Source organism: Pelophylax lessonae (genome assembly GCF_965119305.1).
Source record: "Pelophylax lessonae genome assembly, chromosome: 3".
NCBI lineage: Eukaryota > Metazoa > Chordata > Amphibia > Anura > Ranidae > Pelophylax > Pelophylax lessonae.
The window spans coordinates 677,029,833-677,054,783 of NC_138770.1; the positions used below are offsets into that span (position 1 = coordinate 677,029,833).

Here is a 24,951-nt window from a genome sequence, read left to right on the forward strand (position 1 = left end):
GGCAGGACGGCCGCTCTGTGCCAGGTCACGAACCTAGTACATGATCTAACACTTCCGGGTCTGGGGTGTGCGTGCGCTGCCAGCGACCCACTACCGCTGTGATTAGACACAGCGGGAGCCAATCAGTGGGTCCAGGGGATGTGATATCCACCAAGACCCGTTGATTGTTCAAGAGAAAGGCAGAACGGCGGTCTGCCTATGTAAACAAGGCAGACCACTGTTCTGTGAGAGGGGAATGCGCTGATCCTGTGCTCCTGCTAGGCAGGAACACGGATCTCTGTCTTTCCCCAGTCAAAGCACCCCCCCATACAGTTAGTAATCACTCCCAGGGCACACATTTAACCCTTTGATCAACCCTGATGTTAACCCCTTCCCATTAGTATAGTAACAGTGCATTTTTTTTTCACTGATCACTGTAGTAGTGTCACTGGTCCTCAAAAAGTGTCACAGGGTGTCTCCACCGCAATATCGCAGTCACACTATAAGTCGCTGATCGCCGCCATTACTACTATAAAAAAAAATCTACTATAGTTTGTAGTCGTGATAACTTTTGCGCAAACCAACCAATATACACAAACTGGGATTTTTTAATCAAAAACTTGTAGCAGAATACAAATTGACCTAAATTGAAGAAATTAGATTTTTAAAATATTTTATTGGATATGTTTTAAAGGAAAAAGTACAAAATATTGTTTGGTTTTTTTTTTTTTTTTTGTATATAGCTCAAAAAATAAAAACTGCAGAAGTGATCAGATACCTCCAAAAGAAAGCTCTATTTGTGGGGAAAAAAAGGACATCAATTTTATTTGGGTACAGCGTCGCACGACTGCGCAATTGTCCGTTAAAGTAACTCAGTGCCGTATCGCAAAAAAAAAATGGCCTGGTCATAAAGGGCGGTAAACCTGCTGGAGCTGAAGTGGTTAACCACTTTACCACTAGAGCATTTTTCTGTCTTACGTCTGGGCCACTTTTTGCGATTCGGCGCTGTGCGACTTTAACTGACAATTGCGCGGTCGTGCGACGCCGTGCCCAAACGAAATTTACGTCCTTTTTTACCACAAACAGAGCTTTCTTTTGGTGGTGTTTGATCACCTGTGCGATTTTCACTTTTTGCACTATAAACAAAAATAGGGTAAATTTTGAAAAAACAACAATATTTTTCACATTTTTTTATATGAAATTCCCCCCAAAAAAATGTAAAAATCAAAATTTTTTTTAAATTTTTGGCCAATTTGTTTTCTGCTACCTATGTTTGGTAAAAAAATTCACAATAAGCGTATTTTGATTGGTTTGCGCAAAAGTTATTGCGTTTACTAACTAAAGGAAAGATTTCTGTCATTTTTGGTGTTTTTTTTTTAACGAGTAATGGCGGCGATCTGCGATTTATTTTGTGGGACTGCGACATTGCGGCGGACAGATCGGACCCTTGACTGACATTTTTGACACTTTTGGGGGTACCAGTGACATTACTGCAGTAATCAGTGCTATATATATGCACTGTTACTGTACAAATGACACTGGCAGGGAAGGGGTTAATTTTATTGGAGAGGGAGGGGTTAATGTATGCCTGGTGCTTACTGACGTGTGGGGGGGGGGGGAGGTGACTGTGTGAGCCAGGGACAGATCGGATGTCCAGCTATGCTGAACACTGCAATCTGACCCTGCCTGTCACTTGGGAGATCCGCCCGCTTGTGTTTACACACAGAGGGCGGATCTCCACACTAGATCCCCGACGATCGGGGCAGAGCAGCCGCTGCTCCTCCCCTGGCCCGACTCCCGCTGTGACTGAATACAGCGGGAGCGAGCCTCCGGCGGCGCGCGAGCGCCGCCCACAAGGGGGAGTGTCTGACGACGTAGGTCTACGTCGTCAGACGATAACGAGCCACTTTGCCGCAGTAGTACTACGGTACTCAGTGGCAAAGTGGTTAAAGAAGCTCTGAATGAAGGGGCAGCTGAGGTGAAAGTTGGGTTAAGTGGGGTACACACTAGTAGAAAATCTGCCGAAAATTCCCATCCGAGGTAAAATCGTACGATTTTCAGCTAGTGTCTACACAACTTTCAGCAGCCGATGCCGACATTTTAAAAAAAAAACGGAGGGACAAACACCAAAATTTTTATCGTCTGTCCCCCAACGACCAATTTTCGTTTAATGTGTATGCAGTACACCCGTGAAAAATCTGATACGAAAGACCGCGCATGATCTGAAGTTGCTGACGACCCGAAAATCTAGGAACAAATGTCCCAAAAAAAAATCGGACGAGAAATTTCGTGAACATTTATGCACTGTCAACTGACCGCTGAGCATGAGAGAGAAAAATCGGTGGATATTGTGTGATATATAAGTGTGTACGAGCCTTAAAGTTAGTAAAAAGTCAGGAGGTATAAGAAGAGATGCAAAATTCATTATATCAATTGATAACGTGAAAGATTTTTTGGGGGTGCCACAAGGGGGGACTTTTCAATTGGGGTGCTTAAGTATTCCTTGATATATAAAGTAAGACTAGAGAAAATTTATTTTTAGTAAAAAAACATGAAAAAAATTTTTTATTCTGAAACAACAGTAAAAAGTATACTGTAATTGAAAGGATTACAATATACTGTACAAAACTGAATTGTATTAAAAACATATACAGTAAACAGCCATACAGTATCATACAAATATATATATACTCTCCTAACACAAGGGTAGATGGTATATATGCTTTATACCCAGTTGCATCCACAATGGATGGTCTTTGTGCAGGAGGCGTAGTGGCCCACAGCCATTAACCCAACATGTTTCGCGGCACTGCCGCCGCTTCTTCAGGGGTATCTTTGAGGGTATCACATAGATATATTTGTCATGAAAATTCCCATTTAAGTCGTTATTTTCATGACAAATATATCTATGTGATACCCTCAAAGATACCCCTGAAGAAGCGGCGGCAGTGCCGCGAAACATGTTGGGTTAATGGCTGTGGGCCACTACGCCTCCTGCACAAAGACCATCCATTGTGGATGCAACTGGGTATAAAGCATATATACCATCTACCCTTGTGTTAGGAGAGTATATATATATTTGTATGATACTGTATGGCTGTTTACTGTATATGTTTTTAATACAATTCAGTTTTGTACAGTATATTGTAATCCTTTCAATTACAGTATACTTTTTACTGTTGTTTCAGAATAAAAAATTTTTTTCATGTTTTTTTACTAAAAATAAATTTTCTCTAGTCTTACTTTATATATCAAGGAATACTTAAGCACCCCAATTGAAAAGTCCCCCCTTGTGGCACCCCCAAAAAATCTTTCACGTTATAATATTTACTAGGGACGTGGTGCTTTGTATCTGTTATAAATTTGTAGAGATAGCCTCTTTTCTATATATCAATTGATAAGAAAAAGTAACTTAACGTCTCTGTCTCAGCAGTGTTCATTTCATCGACTAAAAAAATGACTAATCCAATTGCAGATGACTAAAATATGACTAAAACTAAAATGGCATTTTAGTCAAAAGACTATGACCAAAAAACTAAATCAAAATTCAATGTCAAAATTAACACTGTGGGGTTGATTTACTAAAACTGGTGCACACAGAATCTGGTGCAGCTGTAGTAACCAATCAGCTTCCAGGTTTTATTGTCAAAGCTTCATTGAACAAGCTGAAGTTAGAAGCTGATTGGCTACCATGCACAGCTGCACCAGATTCAGAGTGCTCCAGTTTTAGTAAATCAACCCCACAGTCTCAGCCAAATAATATTTTTTTTAAGCTTTGTTCTAATCTTTAGAGCCCATTCACACCATAACACAGTGAGCTGCAGTGCATTCATTTATCTGCATTGTGGTGCATTGAATTAGGCAGCCAATTCAAAATGAATGGGTTCTCAACACACCTACAAATAACAGGTCCTGTGCAATGTTTTAGGTGAAAAGATGAAGGACAGAGCATATGAGTGTGTGTGTGCTGCAGCGCACTGAAGATGTGTGTTGGGGCCCAATTAACTTTGCCACACCACAACAGGCACCTACAGAGCATTGCCATGTGTTATAGTGGGTTTTATGGTGTGAATGGGCCCTAAAGTTCCTAACCCAGCACTGAGTCATCCACCTTAACACCAATATCTCTGGTTGTGTCTTACAGAAAATGGTGAAGCTCTTCTCCAGCTCTTGTGCGTTGATTGCAGGCCTTCTCCTCTTCTTCCTGCTGCCCCCTATTCTCTTCCAGTCGGTGGAAGGCTGGACATACGAGGAGGGGTTCTACTACTCCTTCATCACACTCAGCACCATTGGCTTTGGAGATTATGTCATTGGTAAGTACAGAAAACGAGATGTTTGTGTTTATGAGCCAACATCATGCTAATGGTGTGGCAGCTGTGGCCATGGTTTTGGTGACAGTTGGGATATGGGAGAAATGTTTAGTCCTTGAAGCAGAACTTAAGTCTGATATGCTCACCTCTCCTCCAGTGATGTAACACCCACAAACTTTCTTGCCAACACCCTTGGCTGGTCTGCTTCTGGGTTCCACATCTTCGGCTATCTTAAACGGCCATCCTGGGATCTGTATGGGAGTTAAATCATCCTAACAACGAGGCAAGCTGAGACTGTACACTGAGCTGTGCATGCCTAGCTCAGTGTACATTCTAAAGAAGTTTGCCAACAGGAAGGTTAGAAGCATTTATTGTAGCAGAGATATAATATGTTTCAACATCATCCCTTTATGGGTCTCTGGGAGTCTCCAGTTGGTGCACACATTGCTATATAGAAACCTCATGACAGAGTCTCTCAGCGTTTCCTTCTCTCAGATACCCCGGGGGGACAAGCTCCCTGTATTTGTTTCCTCAGAAGAGAATTCACTTCTTGGTCACGTGGGCCTATTTGCGTCACAGCTCCAGAGAACAGGTCTTCTCTCTCTGACCTCCACTGCAGAACTCCAGACCACCTTTGCATTTCAGCATGTTTTAGCAGGCAAACCATACATCTGCATGCATTTCTTTGCAACCGATCATACCCATGCAAGATACTGGCAGAGATGCTGGTTCTATGAGCAGGCACACGCTCCCCTCTGTGCTGAGATGTGCCCTGACACTGTGGATCCAGCAGTTTCCCAACTTAACAAAGTCTTAACCATCTCTGTAGAGCATTGGTCTCCAGTCTGCGGCCCGGAGGCTGAATGCGGCCCTTAGGGAATTACTCCCCCCATTGTCTGCAACAGTAGGACATAGTTCCTGACACCAACAATGGGGCACTAGTCCACTCACTGACACCAATGATGGGGCATTAGTCTTCTTACTGACACCAATGATGGGGCACTATTCCTCCTATTGGTACCAATGATGGGGTACTATTCCACCCATTATTACCAATGATGGGGTTCTATCCCTAGCATTGATAACAATGATGGGGTACTATTTCTCTCACTGACACCAATGATGGGGCACTATTCCTCCTATTGATACCAATGATGGGACACTATTCCTCCCACTGACATTGATAATGGGGCACTACTTCTGCTATTGATTCCAATGATGGGATACTATTATTCCCCCCAATACCAATGATGGGGGTTTGTTTACTCCTACTGATGCCAGGACCAGTGGCGGCTGGTGCTCAAAATTTTTTGGGGGGGGGGTCGCAAACAGAAAAATGTAATAGGCGTTGCTTTGCGGCAAAAAACACTGTAAAAAATTGCGTGACTTTGAGGTCGCAAAAGTGTGAAAGGGGCCTTCAGTAAATAAGGTATAGTGTGCCCCCTTTCAATGCAGAATAACCAGCATGCCCCCTTTCAATACAGAGAGACCAGCATGCCCCTTTCAATGCAGAGAGACCAGCGTGCCCCCTTTCAATGCAGAGAGACCAGCGTGCCCCTTTCAATGCAGAGAGACCAGCGTGCCCCCTTTCAATGCAGAGAGACCAGCGTGCCCCCTTTCAATGCAGATAGACCAGCGTGCCCCCTTTCAATGCAGTGAGCAGCATACATGCCCCCTTCAATGCAGTGACCAGCATACATGCCCCCTTTTAATGCAGTGACCAGCGTACATGCCCCCTTTCAATGCAGTGACCAGCATACATGCCCCCTTTCAATGCAGTGACCAGCGTACATGCCCCCTTCAATGCAGAGATCAGCGTGCGTGCCCCCTTCAATGCAGTGACCAGCATACATGCCCCCTTCAATGCAGAGATCAGCGTGCGTGCCCCCTTCAATGCAGTGACCAGCATACATGCCCCCAATGCAGAGATCAGCGTGCGTGCCCCCTTCAATGCAGTGACCAGCATACATTCCCCCAATGCAGAGATCAGCATGCGTGCCCCCTTACTTACCTGGAGCAGCAGCGGCGGCGGGCGGCTTCTCATCAGTGTCCCGGCATCGTCTCCTTCAGTCCTCCCGCCTCCTCCTCGGCCAGTGGCATGGGGTTTGCCTTGCGGCCAATCGAGAAGTGCGTATCGGACGCACTTCCTGATTGGCCAGGAGGAGGATCGTGTGACAATAGCGAATTTTCATTCGCTATTGTCACACAATGGGTGGGCTCGGGGCGCACTTCTCTGAGCCCCGGCTCCACCCTTTGCATCACACTATTAGAGCCTCTGGCTCTAATCAGGTGATTTAAAAAAAAAAAACATTAAGCTCCATGTGTCTGGCGCCCCTGCATGCAGATTAGGGGGCCGGACGCATGGATTGCGCCCTCAGTACACCGGCCGCCACTGGCCAGGACATTTTCTTCTCCCACTGGCCATAGCCCGGCCCCCCTAAAGTCTAAAGAACAGTAAACTGGCTCTTTGTTTAGAAAGCTTGGAGACCCCTGCTGTAGAGACTGCACCTGTGTTTAAGGACCCTATTGACAAATATTTGAAGGCCTTTTCAAAGACCATGTTCTCTCAGGTAGGTCCTGCCTTGCAACCTGCTCTGGCAGCAACTTTGATCTTCCAAACTTTAGTTTACTGGACTGGGCTAAAGCCATTAAAAAGGATTTAGCTGCCATGTAATCTCAATCTTTAATTAGGGAGTGTCTGGAGCTCATTCCTGCAGCCTTGAACTACTGTTTGGATGGATTGTTAGAGTCTCCCATCTCATTTGTATATTGAACGCTTACCCCCACAATGGCTGGTGATTTTGTCCCAGGTTAATTTCCCACTAATGTAGCTGCAGACAGGCAGACAGCAACATTCACTTCTCCAAGAACCATGCTGTCTTAGGCTAAAAACTATTTATGCACTCTCCCAGCCACCCTCTGGGCACCCTTCCTCAGGGTATGGCAGGAATCACATAAATATTTAGGCCGCTCATTTGACTTTCCCACCTGCCATATTCTGGAAGTCTCCAGAAGACAGGGGGAAGCAACCAAAACTTAAGCCTGCTAGTCCAGAGCAACCCAAAGTAATTACAAGCTGCTCTACTGATTACAGGACAGCTAGAAGAACTAAATTTACCTAACCTAGCTAGCAACCTATCTGGGAGGGTGCTACATACAGTATATGCCACCTGTCCGTGAACATGAGGAGAACTCTGGCTAATGGGCTGGGCAACAGAACCAACATGTAAACAAAGCACCTGCTTCACATGCTCTTTGAGGGAAAGCATCTCTTCAGAGTTAGCCTACACACCCTCGACAAGGATGCCAATGCTAGCAAAAGTAACCATCAATCCCAAGAGAATACGCCTAAGGTTTAGCCTAGGAATCTGTAATTCAAACAATGCTGAAAGTGAGATAGTCCATTTCCCACAAGGTCTATGTTTGCATATGGAAGGAAGACTTTGATGCAAGAAAGGAAATTGTGGGATGAATCCTGGTCTTTCTGGCTGGTCCATACCCAAGTGGGAAGGCTTCCAGGAAGGATGGTGTGTCCCTGCCTTTTCCCTACTCATCTGGAACCTCTCCCTGCTTCTAAGCATTGTCCCTGACAGATGAGTGACATTACCCACATGCAAAGTGCACTCCAAGCCCGGGAGCCAGGGTCTTAAATAGACTCTGCCTGACCCAAGATGGTTGCCAGAGTCACATTGTCCGCCAGCTTCCTAATTATAGCATCTACCGGAGTGTAAAGGCTGCTATTGTTCTGTGAAAACAGTAAGTGATCGAAATCTCTAATTATTTCTGGTGTACAGTCACTGGAAATAACGTCGTTGGAGTTCTCGGCAAGTTGGAGTTTTCGGCAGAACACCGGCTCCAGTTTATCTCCTTCTATTGCTTGGATGTAGTCCATGCTGTATCTGTTTACCTTGCAGCTACTGCTTTCATTAGAAAGACTGTCTCTCTACTTCTCATTGCTGATGGTTCCCATAAAAGGCCATTTCTGGTCTTGCCACTTCTCAGTGGCTCAGAAAGATCATCATTTTCTTCCTATGGTCCTTCAGATAAGGTTCCTCCCTTTCCTGTCAAGGTGCACTCTACTACATCCATGATTGCTTGAGCATTTTGACATCAGGCTACTGTCTCATGTATTTGCACCTGGTCTTCTGGTAAAGCTCTCCAAGTTCTACCAAGTGGATGTTTGAGTCTTTGTCTAAAACCAGTTTTGGATGTAATGTCCTTATTTTTTGTTAGCTAATCTTTTGCATTTATTGAGGGATACAGGTCTCACCCCTCGGTGTCTATGATTATGCTCTTAGAACTGCTTTTCCACCAAACTGTATGGGAGTAGGAGGAGTTCTATCAGATTGGTCACTGATTTTTTATTTGCCAGTGTCCAAATCCTCCTGTAAGTGGCAGAATAACCCAACAGTCATTGAATTCCCTTGTCCCTCAATGTGCTTTGAGAAATGGATTTTCACCTTCAGCATATAAACATGTTGTAGGAAGGTGACCCCGGGTCACTGTGTGTGTTAGCAATCTACGCCTGGTTTTGGTTAAGACAGGCCTGCTGATTGCACACCTGTGGGCTGGGTTCATATTATTCCAAGTTTAGGCACACAGTAAAATTGAAAAGCAAGGGGGATTATAGAAGGTGTGTGGGAACCAGCCGTGCCCTAGTTTGATATACTTGCCCACCGGTCTGCTAATAAACCAAATAAACCTGTCTAACAACTTGGGTTAAAAACAGGGGTTTAGTTAACACACATTTGCAAACGCATGTATAAGCTGCAAGGCCAACAACAAAGCACCCTGTGTATCTTGCAGTCCTAACACTTCCTAACACTACTCAACCTGAGTGTCTGAGTGTCTCTACAATGGAAGCACATGAATGCTGATGGATGGATGGGAAACAGATGGGCTTGGAGATCGGCCAATCCTCCCCCAACATGCTCCAATCCATGACTGATAATGAAAAAAGAATGGCTATGTAATAGCCATAGGGTGCAAACTAAAAGGGATCAGCTGGGAAACACACACCCCCATCCCTTTAGTAAAAAGGGGGACTTTGAGTGAGACACCCGCCTGTAAAGCAAGCGTCTCCATCCTTGACAAGGTACAAAAAATGGGCAGTTTTGGGACTTTAGATGAGACACTGGCGAGCACTGCTCAGCATCTCCATCCCTATAGACAATAAAATTGAAAAGCAAGGGGGATTATAGAAGGTGTGTGGGAACCAGCCGGTCCCTAGTTTACTTACCCACCAGTCTGCTAATAAACAAAATATACCTGTCTAACAACTTGGGTTAAAAACAGGGGTTTAGTTAACACACATTTGCAAACGCATGTATAAGCTGCAAGGCCAACAACAAGGCACCCTGTGTATCTTGCAGTCCTAACACTTCCTAACACTACTCAACCTGAGTGTCTGAGTGTCTCCACAAAGGAAGTACATGAATGCTGATGGATGGGAAACAGTTTAGCACTCAGAGCTCCCAGTTGGAGACAGCTGCACCCAGGCAGACACGAGGTCTGGCCCAAGAGAGTCAGGAGGACTCCAACTGGCAGACACAAGGTCTGTGTGGGAGTCAGGAGGGCTCCCACCATTCCTGAGAGAGAGATAGAGAGGCCGCAGTTGGCTGCCAGAGCTTCCAGGTCTGCAGGAGGGCTCCATGTAGGAGTCAGTGCAGCACAAGGTTGCTATCCGTGTGCACCCTGTTGGGTGAGTGAAGTCTGTGGGAGACAGGCAAAGGCCTGGAGTTTGAGGCCACAGCAGCAGTGCTGCAAGTACAAGCCAGGAGGGCTGCAAGATCAAGCCAGGAAGGCTGAATAATCGTTTATTTTTGCTGAGGATTGAAATGCTGAAACCCCCGCGAGGGAAACCCTGTTATTTTTCTGCTTGATGACCTTTCCTTTAATAAACATGGGCGAGGAAAGCCATAAATGGAAAGAAAAAGCGAGTGGTGGCGTCCTTTAAACGCTCTACACTTGATACGAATCTCACAATGTATAAATGAAAGGTCCAAATACTTTTGCTGTTTCCCATCCAGCGACGTAACGGCACGTCGCTGGATAGGATAGGTGATATCTCGGTCATTGCTGCAGCGAAGACCATGGTATCAGTTTTTCAGCCGGTGATTGGCTAAACAGATTACTTTTACAAGTGACGTAGGGGGGTGCCTTTACTGGGCTCTCCCAAGCAATAGGGGAGCCCGGTAAGGATGTAACTGGTGGTGTAAGAATATTTAATAATAAATATCTTGCGCTCGTACAGTACTTATGTCAGAATATTTATACTGCTCTGAATATAGCAGTGTATTTATTTATGGTTAATAAGCAAAGATCTGTGAAAAAGGAGAGTCTTCACCTATTGCCATAAATCAATGTCGTGAATTCTTTTTAATTGATTAATTTCTTTTTAAAAGCATATACCAATCTTAGTGAGTACAGTCTACAGCGTGGAATATATATAAAAATATTTATTCTCAAGACATGCAAACACGATATATGATCAAACAAGAAGTGACACAAAAAGATAACTCTGCATAAAATATACTAACTTCAAATAATTAATGCAATGTGATGTTTAGCTCAATAATGAAAGTGAAACTAAAACAAAGTGAAACAAAGTGAAACTAAAACAAAGTGAAAGTGAAACCAAAGTAAAAGCAAGATTACCATTTCTTCCCAGGTATAGTATAAGCCATAAATTAATGTTCTATATAAACAGACTACAATGGTCTGCGAATCACAGGGCCCAAAGTCATTCCACTGCAGAAGGAATGAGAATAAGCCATGCAAAACGGAAGACTTAAAATTGCAAATAATGCACTTAATCTGATATTAATAAAAATGTATAAAAACAAAAATCAGCTTTTTAGAGAAAAATATACCATGGCTTATACGGCTGGGATTGTAATCTCATTACCCTTAAATATGCAATATAAAACATATAAGGAAGGAATAAACAATTGTTGAATAAAATCAAATAACATAGCAAGGCATAATTACCACACTTAAGATGGCCGCTAGAGTCCTAAGATGGATGCCTTTCTTAAGATGGTGGATTCCCTTCAAGTTTCAGATGAATGATGTGGATCAGGGAGTATGTCTGCATGAGTCTATTGAAAAATGTAATAGCGTGTGTGGTGTAAGTGTGAGGTGTGTTGTCAGTAGTGTAAAGTGATGTCCTCTCTCTCATCTGGGTTGGTCTTTTATATGGTAAGAACAAAGAGCTATAAAAATTACCATAAGTAAAACCCAGAGGGATGAAACATTATCCCTATTGGTTGGGATATTCTATACCTAAACTAGTGAGGTCAGAGACACACCCCTTTTGATAATTAACCCCATACTTGGTCTAATAAAATTAAGGATGATTCCTCTATATGTAAGATTAATCATATAACACAACATAAAACTTTCTCCAGACTACCAGTACATACATAAATGTCCACCTGTATCTCCATAATTCACCTGGGCAAGTAATGCCATTCCAATAATTATATTATTTAACACAATATAATATTTTTATATTGGAATATCTAAAATTATCTCAAGACTGCACCTGGTATTTCGCCTTCAGAGGGCAGTATCGTACCGTTCATTAGATTCTGTATGTAACATAATTTCCACCATGTTATCTGATGACCTACTGACCTGTCGGCTAGTGAGAAGCCATTACTTATTTGACCATGTCTTAGGGCTGTCAGACATAGACTAGTTTGGTATATTTACGACACCTTGAGCACTAAACTAGCCAAAAGCAATTCTTATATAAACACTCCTACCACATGCCTTAACATGAAGTAATTTGTTTTTAAGACGCACAAGTCCTTACACATCATAGAAAAGTATACTTATATATATATATTATATATCTAATATTATATAAGTATCAAGTTCACACTTCTATATTAATAAGAATACAATGTATTAGCGTTAATATACATCTTACATATGATGATGTTTTCTATAAAAACTTATGTGGTTCATCTTAAATGTCTGCTAGAATATACTGGGGTATTGTCAATTGTTATATACTTATAGACAGACTGAGATATCCCCCCTTAACATAGCGTCAGACTGACTAAGTTTTATCTGATCGAGATGTCAAAAGAAATCTTATTTATGACAAAAGAAAATAGAAATGTCTGCTGAAAGTATAGGACCCTATTGTTGAAATTCTATGCTCTCTTGTAAGCTTGTACGAGACATTTTGTTTAACAAGTATATATGAACTTTGTTTCACCTTAAAAACAAGATGGACGCCATCCTGTTCAGAATCTCTTATATGCATAATATGAAATATACATGGCTTTTAAAATCATTTTTCTTTTTACCTATTATTATTTTAATCAACCCCCAATAACCCCGACATATCCCCCCCTTTCTTCCCAGTAGACAAGTGAGCAACTTAGGCCTATCTGGAAAGAAAGCTTTTTAAGGAGTAGCAAAAGAGAAAAAAAAAAATGTCTTGTTCTCTTTTTTTTTAAGAGAATAGTTCATATTGGGAATTGTTCATAACTTTTAAGTAAAGCGGTAAAAATGAAATTGAGAAAAAAAAATCAGTTCAAAATGTCAGTTCGTAGCGACTTTGCTGGTGTTAGCTATGTCACAAACTGTTCCTATTTAGTCTCTTTGAATTCTGATCTCCTGGTAAAGAAACGCAAATGTTCCTTGAAATCTGCATCTCCAGCTTGCAAAGTGTTAATGGAGACAGAAATTAACTGCTGCAATGGCATTAGCAACTACCATTCAAAGCGCAGTAAAACAATGTTGGCAATCGGGAATCAGAGAAATCTGTTTGGACGTTCAACCTTGGATGTTGGTTGGATAATGAATGGTTTCAGCATGGTCTAGAGTGTCATACACCCAGACTGAGGTTTGCTCATATGTGCAATGCACCATTCTCACATCTCCTTCAACTGAAAACAGGAGGTAGTGCGATTTCTCTCAATGGATTTCCTTGGATCAAATGCACAAAGATCTGTAGAAACAAATCTTCCTCTCCGTCAACAAGAATCTGGGGCGTCTCGCAGCTTGATTCCTGAAGAGGGATCCGATTCAATGAGGGGTTCCATCCAGAACTGGACTCTAAGGAGAGATGACCCATCCAATCGCTGTGTCTTTGGCAAACATCATCGTCTGTACCAATCAACGACCTGGCATGGAAAGTTAATCTCTTCCTATTGGATGAAACATATAGTATGAATATACATTCTTATCAATTGACATTTCAATGCGATGTTGGTACCCTAAGCTTTCTCAGAGTTCTCCTTTAATCCACCGTGTGATCAGTCCTTTATATGACCACCAGGGAAGGTGAGACTATATATGCGACCTTTCCTAGGGCGACTGACTTCTGGGGCTTATTAACATGGGGATGTATTTATCGCCATGGATACTACACAGTGGACAATAATACAATGATACAATACTTTGTTTAAAATTTACCTACTACTTGGGAGAAAAAAATATATATAGATATATCTCCCCCTATGGGGCATCAATGCAATTTATTGTAGGCAACAAACTACCTTGCATTGAGGATTCCTTCTTGGTTACCGTATACAACCTTTAACCTCTTGACTTCATTATGTCATTAGGGTTTGATCCTCCTTGGTATCACCGTCATTGGCGATTTTTCAAAATGTGCCCGCTTTGAGCGACCTGTTTGAGTCAGAGGGATGAAGTGACCACTGAAAAATAGGAGGGTAGTTAGTATCTCACAACCAAGATCCCCCCCTGACAGGGATTTCAGGATCCTCAATGCTGTGACCTGGGATAAAAGGGTGTTAGAACCTCTGCATCCTATGCCTCTATTCAGTGTATCCCTATGATTCCTGCCACTTGGGCATTTAAGGATTTTATGGCTTTTGGCTGGCCATAGAATTTGTTCCTAAAGAGGAATTGTGTTAGTTCTGGGCTACAGTGCCCTGAGTGAACCAAGTGATCAGCTGATCAATTTGGCATCTATTCTGCTGAAAACTTTTACAGAATTAGATTATTGGCTCCGCCTCCTGCGGTGCCTATGTCTCTCGGGTTCAGACAGATGGGACAGATCCCCATCAGAACCAGTTACTCGGTTCTGGTGTGAGGTCTGGGCCTTAATGTCACTCTAACTTCCCGAGGATTTTGGGGAACCCTAGGATGGGGCAAATCCCTATTTATTTGTGGGCGTCCCCCCCCCTTGTTAATGGGATGTCCGGTGTCCTCCTTAAGGTATCCGGTGTCCCCTTTTGGGGCCTAGGTGGCATATCTTGCTCCTTTGCCAAACATATTATTATTATGTACATGGGCAATGCATCAAAGCACAGGGATTTAAATTTCAGATGGTTGTACTCAGACCTTCATTGAAGGGTGTTAGGCACTTTTGAGTACAGCAGAAAAAAAAAAATTCAATGGGGCTTTGGTGCTGTGTACATTTTAAATTGTAGATAACAGCTCTAGCAGCAGTGAGGTTTTTGTATGGGCTTACTTTTAAATGACATCCTGCAGGCACAACACAGAAAGTTGTTTTCATAGGCCTCAGGGTAATCAATAATGTTTAAGGACCCTTTTTCATGACAAAAATCAGGACAGTACTCTTTTTAAAACTTTTTAAAAAAAAAAAAAAAAACTGGAGGTGCATGGTGTCTTTTTAGGGGTGCTAGTCTTTTTGCAGTGACCTGATATGACTCATACCTATTTATGCATGGCTGCCCAATTTCTGCCCTCCTATTTTTAGAAGATGGCTGGGGTAGGACATGGACTCTTTGCCTGACTCCCCTCCCTTGTCTGGGTCATAACCAGCAGACTGGGAGTCATATCTGGGTCTATGAATAATTACATCATATTTAATAATGCAGGACTAATAAAGCATTCCCCTTTTACATGGACACCATGACCTTTATGGAACTCTCTTATTTATTTACTTATGAGTTCCTGTCATGAATTTGAACTGTTACATTTTTATTATTATTTTTTTTCAAACTTTTCCACTGCTGGTTACTCGGCAACTTTTTGCTAGAAAAACATTTTTCCTTGCTTAAAACTTCCTAATTATTGCATTAATCATTTACATTTCACTTTCAAATGGTTACTTTCATTACAGCTTTCTTGATAAGACTTCTGCCACAGTTCTACTTTATTTTGCAGCTTCATGCTACATTCTCTTAACTAATGTGTCCCAATAGAGGTTACTTTCACCTGCTCAAGGAGGTTCCTTATCTCATTCTCTCATTTATTTGGAGTGGAGATTGAAACTTTACTAAACTCCTTTTTGCTGAGCCTTGTGGTGCAGTTCCTCATAAAGATACAGTAAGATTGTCCAAGACCAAAAAATATGTAATTACACTTCCTGACGTATTTTGGTGTTAGATAAGCTTATTGGTGAGTTCATACATACAGGTTGTCCTCTACCCATGTCAGATGCCCTTTATTGGCCCGACTTCTGAGGATTTTGATATATGACTCTAACCAGCATTTACATTTTCCACCATTTCAGACTCAGAGAGGTGTTTCCACACATTTATGATCTGTGCCAAATCTACTGGGGTTGTGGCATTACCACTAGGGACTGACACCTTGCCAGAGTTGGCAGCATGAACATTACCTGCTGTGGACATTTTAAGGCATTTCTATTACATTCATAATTAATAAAAAAAAATTCCAAAAAAAAATTTTTTTTTTTTTAGTTATTGATTATGTCACCTGATCAATATTTATGATTGGCATATGTAAGAAATCAATAATTATCTCGCTGGGGCCTCCATTATATGTAAGAATATTTAATAATAAATATCTTGCGCTCGTACAGTACTTATGTCAGAATATTTATACTGCTCTGAATATAGCAGTGTATTTATTTATGGTTAATAAGCAAAGATCTGTGAAAAAGGAGAGTCTTCACCTATTGCCATAAATCAATGTCGTGAATTCTTTTTAATTGATTAATTTCTTTTTAAAAGCATATACCAATCTTAGTGAGTACAGTCTACAGCGTGGAATATATATAAAAATATTTATTCTCAAGACATGCAAACACGATATATGATCAAACAAGAAGTGACACAAAAAGATAACTCTGCATAAAATATACTAACTTCAAATAATTAATGCAATGTGATGTTTAGCTCAATAATGAAAGTGAAACTAAAACAAAGTGAAACAAAGTGAAACTAAAACAAAGTGAAAGTGAAACCAAAGTAAAAGCAAGATTACCATTTCTTCCCAGGTATAGTATAAGCCATAAATTAATGTTCTATATAAACAGACTACAATGGTCTGCGAATCACAGGGCCCAAAGTCATTCCACTGCAGAAGGAATGAGAATAAGCCATGCAAAACGGAAGACTTAAAATTGCAAATAATGCACTTAATCTGATATTAATAAAAATGTATAAAAACAAAAATCAGCTTTTTAGAGAAAAATATACCATGGCTTATACGGCTGGGATTGTAATCTCATTACCCTTAAATATGCAATATAAAACATATAAGGAAGGAATAAACAATTGTTGAATAAAATCAAATAACATAGCAAGGCATAATTACCACACTTAAGATGGCCGCTAGAGTCCTAAGATGGATGCCTTTCTTAAGATGGTGGATTCCCTTCAAGTTTCAGATGAATGATGTGGATCAGGGAGTATGTCTGCATGAGTCTATTGAAAAATGTAATAGCGTGTGTGGTGTAAGTGTGAGGTGTGTTGTCAGTAGTGTAAAGTGATGTCCTCTCTCTCATCTGGGTTGGTCTTTTATATGGTAAGAACAAAGAGCTATAAAAATTACCATAAGTAAAACCCAGAGGGATGAAACATTATCCCTATTGGTTGGGATATTCTATACCTAAACTAGTGAGGTCAGAGACACACCCCTTTTGATAATTAACCCCATACTTGGTCTAATAAAATTAAGGATGATTCCTCTATATGTAAGATTAATCATATAACACAACATAAAACTTTCTCCAGACTACCAGTACATACATAAATGTCCACCTGTATCTCCATAATTCACCTGGGCAAGTAATGCCATTCCAATAATTATATTATTTAACACAATATAATATTTTTATATTGGAATATCTAAAATTATCTCAAGACTGCACCTGGTATTTCGCCTTCAGAGGGCAGTATCGTACCGTTCATTAGATTCTGTATGTAACATAATTTCCACCATGTTATCTGATGACCTACTGACCTGTCGGCTAGTGAGAAGCCATTACTTATTTGACCATGTCTTAGGGCTGTCAGACATAGACTAGTTTGGTATATTTACGACACCTTGAGCACTAAACTAGCCAAAAGCAATTCTTATATAAACACTCCTACCACATGCCTTAACATGAAGTAATTTGTTTTTAAGACGCACAAGTCCTTACACATCATAGAAAAGTATACTTATATATATATATTATATATCTAATATTATATAAGTATCAAGTTCACACTTCTATATTAATAAGAATACAATGTATTAGCGTTAATATACATCTTACATATGATGATGTTTTCTATAAAAACTTATGTGGTTCATCTTAAATGTCTGCTAGAATATACTGGGGTATTGTCAATTGTTATATACTTATAGACAGACTGAGATATCCCCCCTTAACATAGCGTCAGACTGACTAAGTTTTATCTGATCGAGATGTCAAAAGAAATCTTATTTATGACAAAAGAAAATAGAAATGTCTGCTGAAAGTATAGGACCCTATTGTTGAAATTCTATGCTCTCTTGTAAGCTTGTACGAGACATTTTGTTTAACAAGTATATATGAACTTTGTTTCACCTTAAAAACAAGATGGACGCCATCCTGTTCAGAATCTCTTATATGCATAATATGAAATATACATGGCTTTTAAAATCATTTTTCTTTTTACCTATTATTATTTTAATCAACCCCCAATAACCCCGACAGTGGCATCAGGGTCCAGCCACACAATGAGAGAAACTAAAGCTGTCCCTCCCACTGTGTGACATCAGAAACCAGAAGTGATGAGGATGTCATCACTTCCAGTTTCAGCTTTGTGTTTATTGGCCAGTGAAGCAGCCAATCAGACCGATCTGTATCTTATTGGCTGCATTAGAGGCCAGAGGAGAGATCTGGGGTCTAATACTGAAGACTCCAGGTTTCTCTATGAAGAGGACCTGTCACGGGCCTTGTTATCACAAGGGGTGTTGTTCATCCCTTGTGACAGCAATAAAGTTGTAAAAAGAATATTAACCACTTGCTGACCGCCCGCCGCAGTTTTACTCCGGCAGGCTGGCTCGACTGCACGAAACGACGTAGGGGTGTGTTGGTCGCGCGAGTGGTGCTGGGGGGCGAGCGTGCGCGCTCTCGCCCCCCACTAGGCACCAGGGATGCCGATCCACGGGACCGGTGGCCGCGATTGCCGTCGGGCACCCGCAATCGCTCTCTGCTGAGAGAGAAGGACAGGCAGCTGTTGTAAACACATCTGACCGTTCTTCTCCCTGAAATGATCACAAAGCGCCTGTGATCCTTCTATATAGAATGACAGGTCTCTATGATCATTTCACAAGCCCCCCACAGTTAGAAAGCACCCCCTAGGCTCACAAATAACCCTTTGATCACCCCTAGGTTAACCCTCCTTCCCTGCCAGCGTCATTATTACAGTAACAGTGCATATTTTTAGCACTGATTACTGTAGTAATGTCACTGGTCCCCTCAAAAGTGTCAAAAAGTATCAGTTAGGGGTCCGATCTGTCCGCCGCAATGTTGCAGTCCCGCTAAAAATCGCTGATCGCCACCATTACTAGTAAAAAAAAAAACAATAAAAATGACATAAATCTTTCCCGTAGTTAGTAAACGCAATAACTTTTGCGCAAACCAATCAAAATACACCTATTGCATTTTTTTTTACCAAAAATATATAGCAGAAAACAAATTGGCCTAAAATGATGAAAAATTTAGATTTTTAATTTATTTTTTTTTTTTTTTTTGGGGGAATGTTATATAGCAGAAAGTGAAAAATATATACATATTTTTTTTTTCAGAATTGTCCCTCTTTTTTTGTTTATAGCGCAAAAAATAAAAACCGCACAGGTGATCAAATACCACCAAAAGAAAGCTCTATTTGTGGGGGGAAAAAGGACATCAATTTTTATTTGGGTACAGCGTCACACGACTGCGCAATTGTCAGTTAAATTAACAAAGTGCCGAATCACAAAAAATGGCCTGGTCATTAAGGGGGCAAATCCTTCCCGTCCAGAACTGGTAAAAGAGACAATGGAAAAAATGTTTATTCAAATGAAATAAACAATAAAATTAGAAAAAAATTGTATAATTGCCCCCATCCGCCTGTGCTCGCGCAGAAATGCAAATGCACCCACTAGTCCTGCACACATACAGTGGGTACGGAAAGTATTCAGACCCCCTTAAATTTTTCACTCTTTGTTATATTGCAGCCATTTGCTAAAATCATTTAAGTTCATTCTTCTTCCTCATGAATGTACACATAGCACCCCATACTGACAGAAAAACACAGAATTGTTGACATTGTTGCAGATTTATTAAAAAAGAAAAACTGAAATATCACATGGTCCTAAGTATTCAGACCCTTTGCTGTGACACTCATATATTTAACTCAGGTGCTTTCCATTTCTTCTGATCATCCTTGAGATGGTTCTACACCTTCATTTGAGTCCAGCTGTGTTTGATTATACTGATTGGACTTGATTAGGAAAGCCACACACCTGTCTATATAAGACCTTCCAGATCACAATGCATGTCAGAGCAAATGAGAATCATGAGGTCAAAGGAACTGCCTGAAGAGCTCAGAGACAGAATTGTGGCAAGGCACAGATCTGGCCAAGGTTACAAAAAGATTTCTGCTGCACTTAAGGTTCCTAAGAGCACAGTGGCCTCCATAATCCTCAAATGGAAGACGTTTGGGATGACCGGAACCCTTCCTAGAGCTGGCCGTCCGGCCAAACTGAGCTATCGGGGGAGAAGAGCCTTGGTGTGAGAGGTAAAGAAGAACCCAAAGATCACTGTGGCTGAGCTCCAGAGATGCAGTCAGGAGATGGGAGAAAGTTGTAGAAAGTCAACCATCACTGCAGCCCTCCACCAGTCGGGGCTTTATGGCAGAGTGGCCCGACGGAAGCCTCTCCTCAGTGTAAGACACATGAAAGCCCGCATGGAGTTGGCTAAAAAACACCTGAAGGACTCCAAGATGGTGAGAAATAAGATTCTCTGGTCTGATGAGACCAAAATAGAACTTTTTGGCCTTAATTCTAAGCGGTATGTGTGGAGAAAACCAGGCACTGCTCATCACCTGTCCAATACAGTCCCAACAGTGAAGCATGGTGGTGGCAGCATCATGCTGTGGGGGTGTTTTTCAGCTGCAGGGACAGGACGCCTGGTTGCAATCGAGGGAAAGATGAATACGGCCAAGTACAGGGATATCCTGGACAAAAACCTTCCCCAGAGTGCTCTGGACCTCAGACTGGGCTGAAGGTTTACATTCCAACAAGACAATGACCCTAAGCACACAGCTAAAATAACGAGGGAGTGGCTTCACAACAACTCCGTGACTGTTCTTGAATGGCCCAGCCAGAGCCCTGACTTAAACCCAATTGAGCATCTCTGGAGAGACCTAAAAATGTCTGTCCACCAACGTTTACCATCCAACCTGACAGAAGTGGAGAGGATCTGCAAGGAGGAATGGCAGAGGATCCCCAAATCCAGGTGTGAAAGACTTGTTGCATCTTTCCCAAAAAGACTCCTGGCTGTATTAGATCAAAAGGGGGCTTCTACTAAATACTGAGCAAAGGGTCTGAATACTTAGGACCATGTGATATTTCAGTTTTTCTTTTTTAATAAATCTGCAACAATGTCAACAATTCTGTGTTTTTCTGTCAGTATGGGGTGCTATGTGTACATTCATGAGGAAGAAGAATGAACTTAAATGATTTTAGCAAATGGCTGCAATATAACAAAGAGTGAAAAATTTAAGGGGGTCTGAATACTTTTCGTACCCACTGTATGTAAACAGCGTTTGCGCCACACATGTGAGGTATCGCCGCAAACGTCAGAGCAAGAGAAATAATTCTAAAACTAGACCTCCTGTGTAACCCTAAACTGGTAACCTGTAAAGGCATTTCAAATGTCGCCTATGGGAATTTTAAGGAACCGAAATTTGGCGCCGGATAACGGGCGGACGTAATATTAAAGTGTGACATGTTTGGTATCTATTTACTCGGTGTAACATCATCTTTTATATTTTACAAAATTATTGGGTATTATATTGTCTTTTTGTGCATTAAAATTTAATAAAGTGTATTTTTTCCAAAAAATATGAGTTTGCGCAAATATATTTTGACATAAAAATATGCAACACCCACCATTTTATTCTCTAGGGCAGCCTTTCTCAACCTTTTCAACACAGAGGAAACCTTGAAATAAATTTCTGGTCTCGGGGGAACCCCCGCTAAGAATTAAAAATCTACAACTCATGATACATTAGTGTGACAGTCAGTGGGAAGAACGCTCCTTACTCTTCTCATCATTGGGAAGAATTACCCCCCTTACAGATAGCTAAAAGGAACAATGGTGTTCTTATGGGAACTTATCTGAGGGGCAGAATTTGCCCATTGCTCAAGGAACCCCTAGCAACCTCAGGAGGAACCCTATGGTTCCATTCCAACCTCAGGAGGAACCCTATGGTTTTTTCAGCAGGGCCTCTGCTTAAAAAATATACATTGTTTGGGGGTTCTAAGTCATTTTCTAGCAAAATGTGTTTTTTACATGTAGGAGAGGAATATCAGAATAGTCCAGGACTGGGAGTGGTTAAGAGGTTACCGACCTCTCACAATGGCCATCCATCATGGCAGCGTTGCATATTGGAGGGGGGGGGGGGTACCTAGATGATTAAAGAAAATGCAACACATAGGGGCAGTTGGTCATGTTTGTGTAACGCTCCTGCGTTTTATGTATGATGTGGATTTTCAGCTGCAGAAATATTCCACTTCAGTAGTCATGTAGAGAAACGCTGAGACACCATTCCCAACTCTCAATGACTCATCATGTGTGGATGATCTCAATTCAGCAAGTAAATACACACACTCAATAAGATGTTTCCTAGAGTGACTTATGTATATAGTAACACAGTGATGATAGGCTGAAGAGACAGGTTGGGTAGAGATGGTAGATGACAGACACTTGAAAGGAAATGTTCTTGAAAGTAAGATAGTAGCAGATGGGATGCAGATAGGTTTAGCAATCATGTATGGTAGCAGATGACAGAGTAGCAGGTGGACATACAAGAGAGATCAACCCAGTGCAAGAACAGGTGGTAGTAGGCTCAAGAGCTAGCAATCTTAGATAATGCAGATGTAGTAATAGTCCTTAGTATGCAGAGCTAGATAGTGTAAGCTTTAGTATAAAGGTTATAGAGGTTTCCCCTGTGGGGTACTTATCACTAATAGCAATGTAGCAGAGGATAGGTTCGGCAAGAGCGGATGATCCGGTAGCGGGATACAGGGATCAGCGCAGCGTGGTTCCGACAGCGAGGTATGCTTGCAAGCATGAGAGCTTCAAGACAGGTTAGGATCAAGGCACAAAGCAGTTTGAACGAACACATGTGAGTGAGAGCCGGCGATCTAAATAGCCATCCAGTCCGGCGCTCAGTGATGACAGCATCAGTCTTAAAGGTGTATGCGCACCTTACCAAAAGAGAATGGTGGGGCGCATACACTTATGAAAGAGTAATTAGGGTACCCAAAGGTACCAGAACATTACAGTTTGACACTCAGGCCAAAAGATCCCAGTTCTCCTCAGTAGGATCCTATTAAAGGAAGGACAGAGATAATGCCTCGTAGCCGACTGCATTGCTCATCTGTAAAAATGTACTTTTTTCTTTTTTTAGGAAGAGACCGCAACAAGCAATACCCCAACTGGTACAAGAATGTGGTGTCACTGTGGATCCTGTTTGGCTTGGCATGGTTGGCTCTAATCATCAACCTATGTATTAATCTCCTAGAGAACTATAGAAAACTCAGCCAGTGTTGCAAAGTAAAGCAAGCCTATCCAATGGATCAGGAACTGATAGAGATCACCCAAAACGGACACGTTCCTTCAAGACTGGAAGAGGCCGAGGACTCACAGTCGTCCACCGCAAGTGACACCAAACCCGAATTACCTGACTGACAGCAGGAGGCGGTTATTGACCTTGATGTCAAATGTGAACAAAATGATGCTTGTACTCAGAACGCTCCCAATGGTGCGCCAAATCACAGAGGCCAGAGTGAGGGATATCAATCCTAGGATATGTGGCTCTGGGTCTATCTGTGATGTCCAGAAGGGTTCCCGGCTACACTTCCAAGAACAAAATACACGATGCCATGAAAAATCTAAATACCGAACAGAATTTATACCATTGCTTAACGTTGTTTTGTAAAATAAATTTCTTTAAAAGTTGAAAAAGTATTAAAAAGGGGCCTGTTTATAAAGAGTTGTATTCTTAATAGGAAAGTTGTTTACCTAATGGGAATTGTAGTTACATAGCTGGTAAGGTTGAATAAGGTCACCAGTCCACCCAGTTCAACCTGTGTGGATTTGTGTATGCATTACATATCTACAACTTCCCATATCCCTGTATTTTGTGTTCCCTAAGATGCCCATCTAAAAGCTTTTTAAATTGTCGACACTTCCTACTGACACCACTGATTGTGAAAGGGAGTGGCCATGTGTCTCCTTAAGGGAGTGGCCATGTGTCTCCTTAAGTGACCTGAGACTGATTAGATTTCTCCTTATGCTAAAATCACCATTTAGATATTTGTACATTGCGATCATGTCTCCTGTCAAGCGTCTCTTCTCCAGAGAAATAAGTTTAATGTGTGTAGCCATTCCTCATAACTGAGATCCTCCAGCCTCCATAACAGAGTCCTCTATCCCCTATAACCGAGGTCCTCCATCCCGCATCACTGAGGTACTCCATCCCGCATCACTGAGGTCCTCCATCCCTCATAACTGAGATCCTGCAGCCTCCATAACAGAGTCCTCTATCCCCTATAACCAAGGTCCTCCATCCCGCATCACTGAGGTCCTCCATCCCGCATCACTGAGGTCCTCCATCCCGAATCACTAAGGTCCTCCATCCCGCATCACTGAGGTCCTCCATCCCTCATAACTGAGGTTCTCCATCCCTCATAACCGAGGTCCCCCATCTCTCATAACTGAGGTCCTCCAACCTCCATATCTGAATCCTCCATCCCCTATAATGAGGTGCTCCATCCGCCATAACCAAGGTGCTCCATCCGCCATAACCGAGGTCCTCCACCACCCATAAGCAAAGTCTTCCATCTCCCATAACTGAGGTCCTCCATCCTGTATAAATGAATCCTCCATCCCCCATAACTGAGGTCCTCCTTCCCCTATAACTGAGGACCTCCATCCCTCATAACTGGGGCCCCCATCCTCCATTTCGCATAACTGAGGCCCTCCATCCCACATAACTGAGGTCCTCCATCCCACATAACTGAGGTCCTCCATCCCGCATAACTGAAATCCTAAATCCTGCATAACTGAATCCTCCATCCCTCATAACTGAGGTCCTCCATCCCCAATAAATGAAGTCCTAAATCCTGCATAACTGAATCCTCCATCCCTCATAACTGAGGTCCTCCATCCCCCATAAATGAAGTCCTAAATCCTGCATAACTGAATCCTCCATCC

General features: G+C 41.9%; 1 protein-coding gene across 1 annotated transcript in view; it reads left to right on the forward strand.

Annotated features, from left to right (window-relative positions):
• Positions 1-23,691, forward strand: part of KCNK17 (potassium two pore domain channel subfamily K member 17) — a 90,144-nt gene extending 66,453 nt beyond the window's left edge. The window contains exons 4-5 of the mRNA XM_082249313.1: positions 4,124-4,292; positions 23,144-23,691. Coding sequence (XP_082105439.1) covers positions 4,124-4,292; positions 23,144-23,424 — 450 coding nt within the window. The 3' untranslated portion in view covers positions 23,425-23,691. The remainder of the gene's footprint in view (positions 1-4,123; positions 4,293-23,143) is intronic.
• The last annotated feature ends 1,260 nt before the right edge of the window (positions 23,692-24,951 follow it).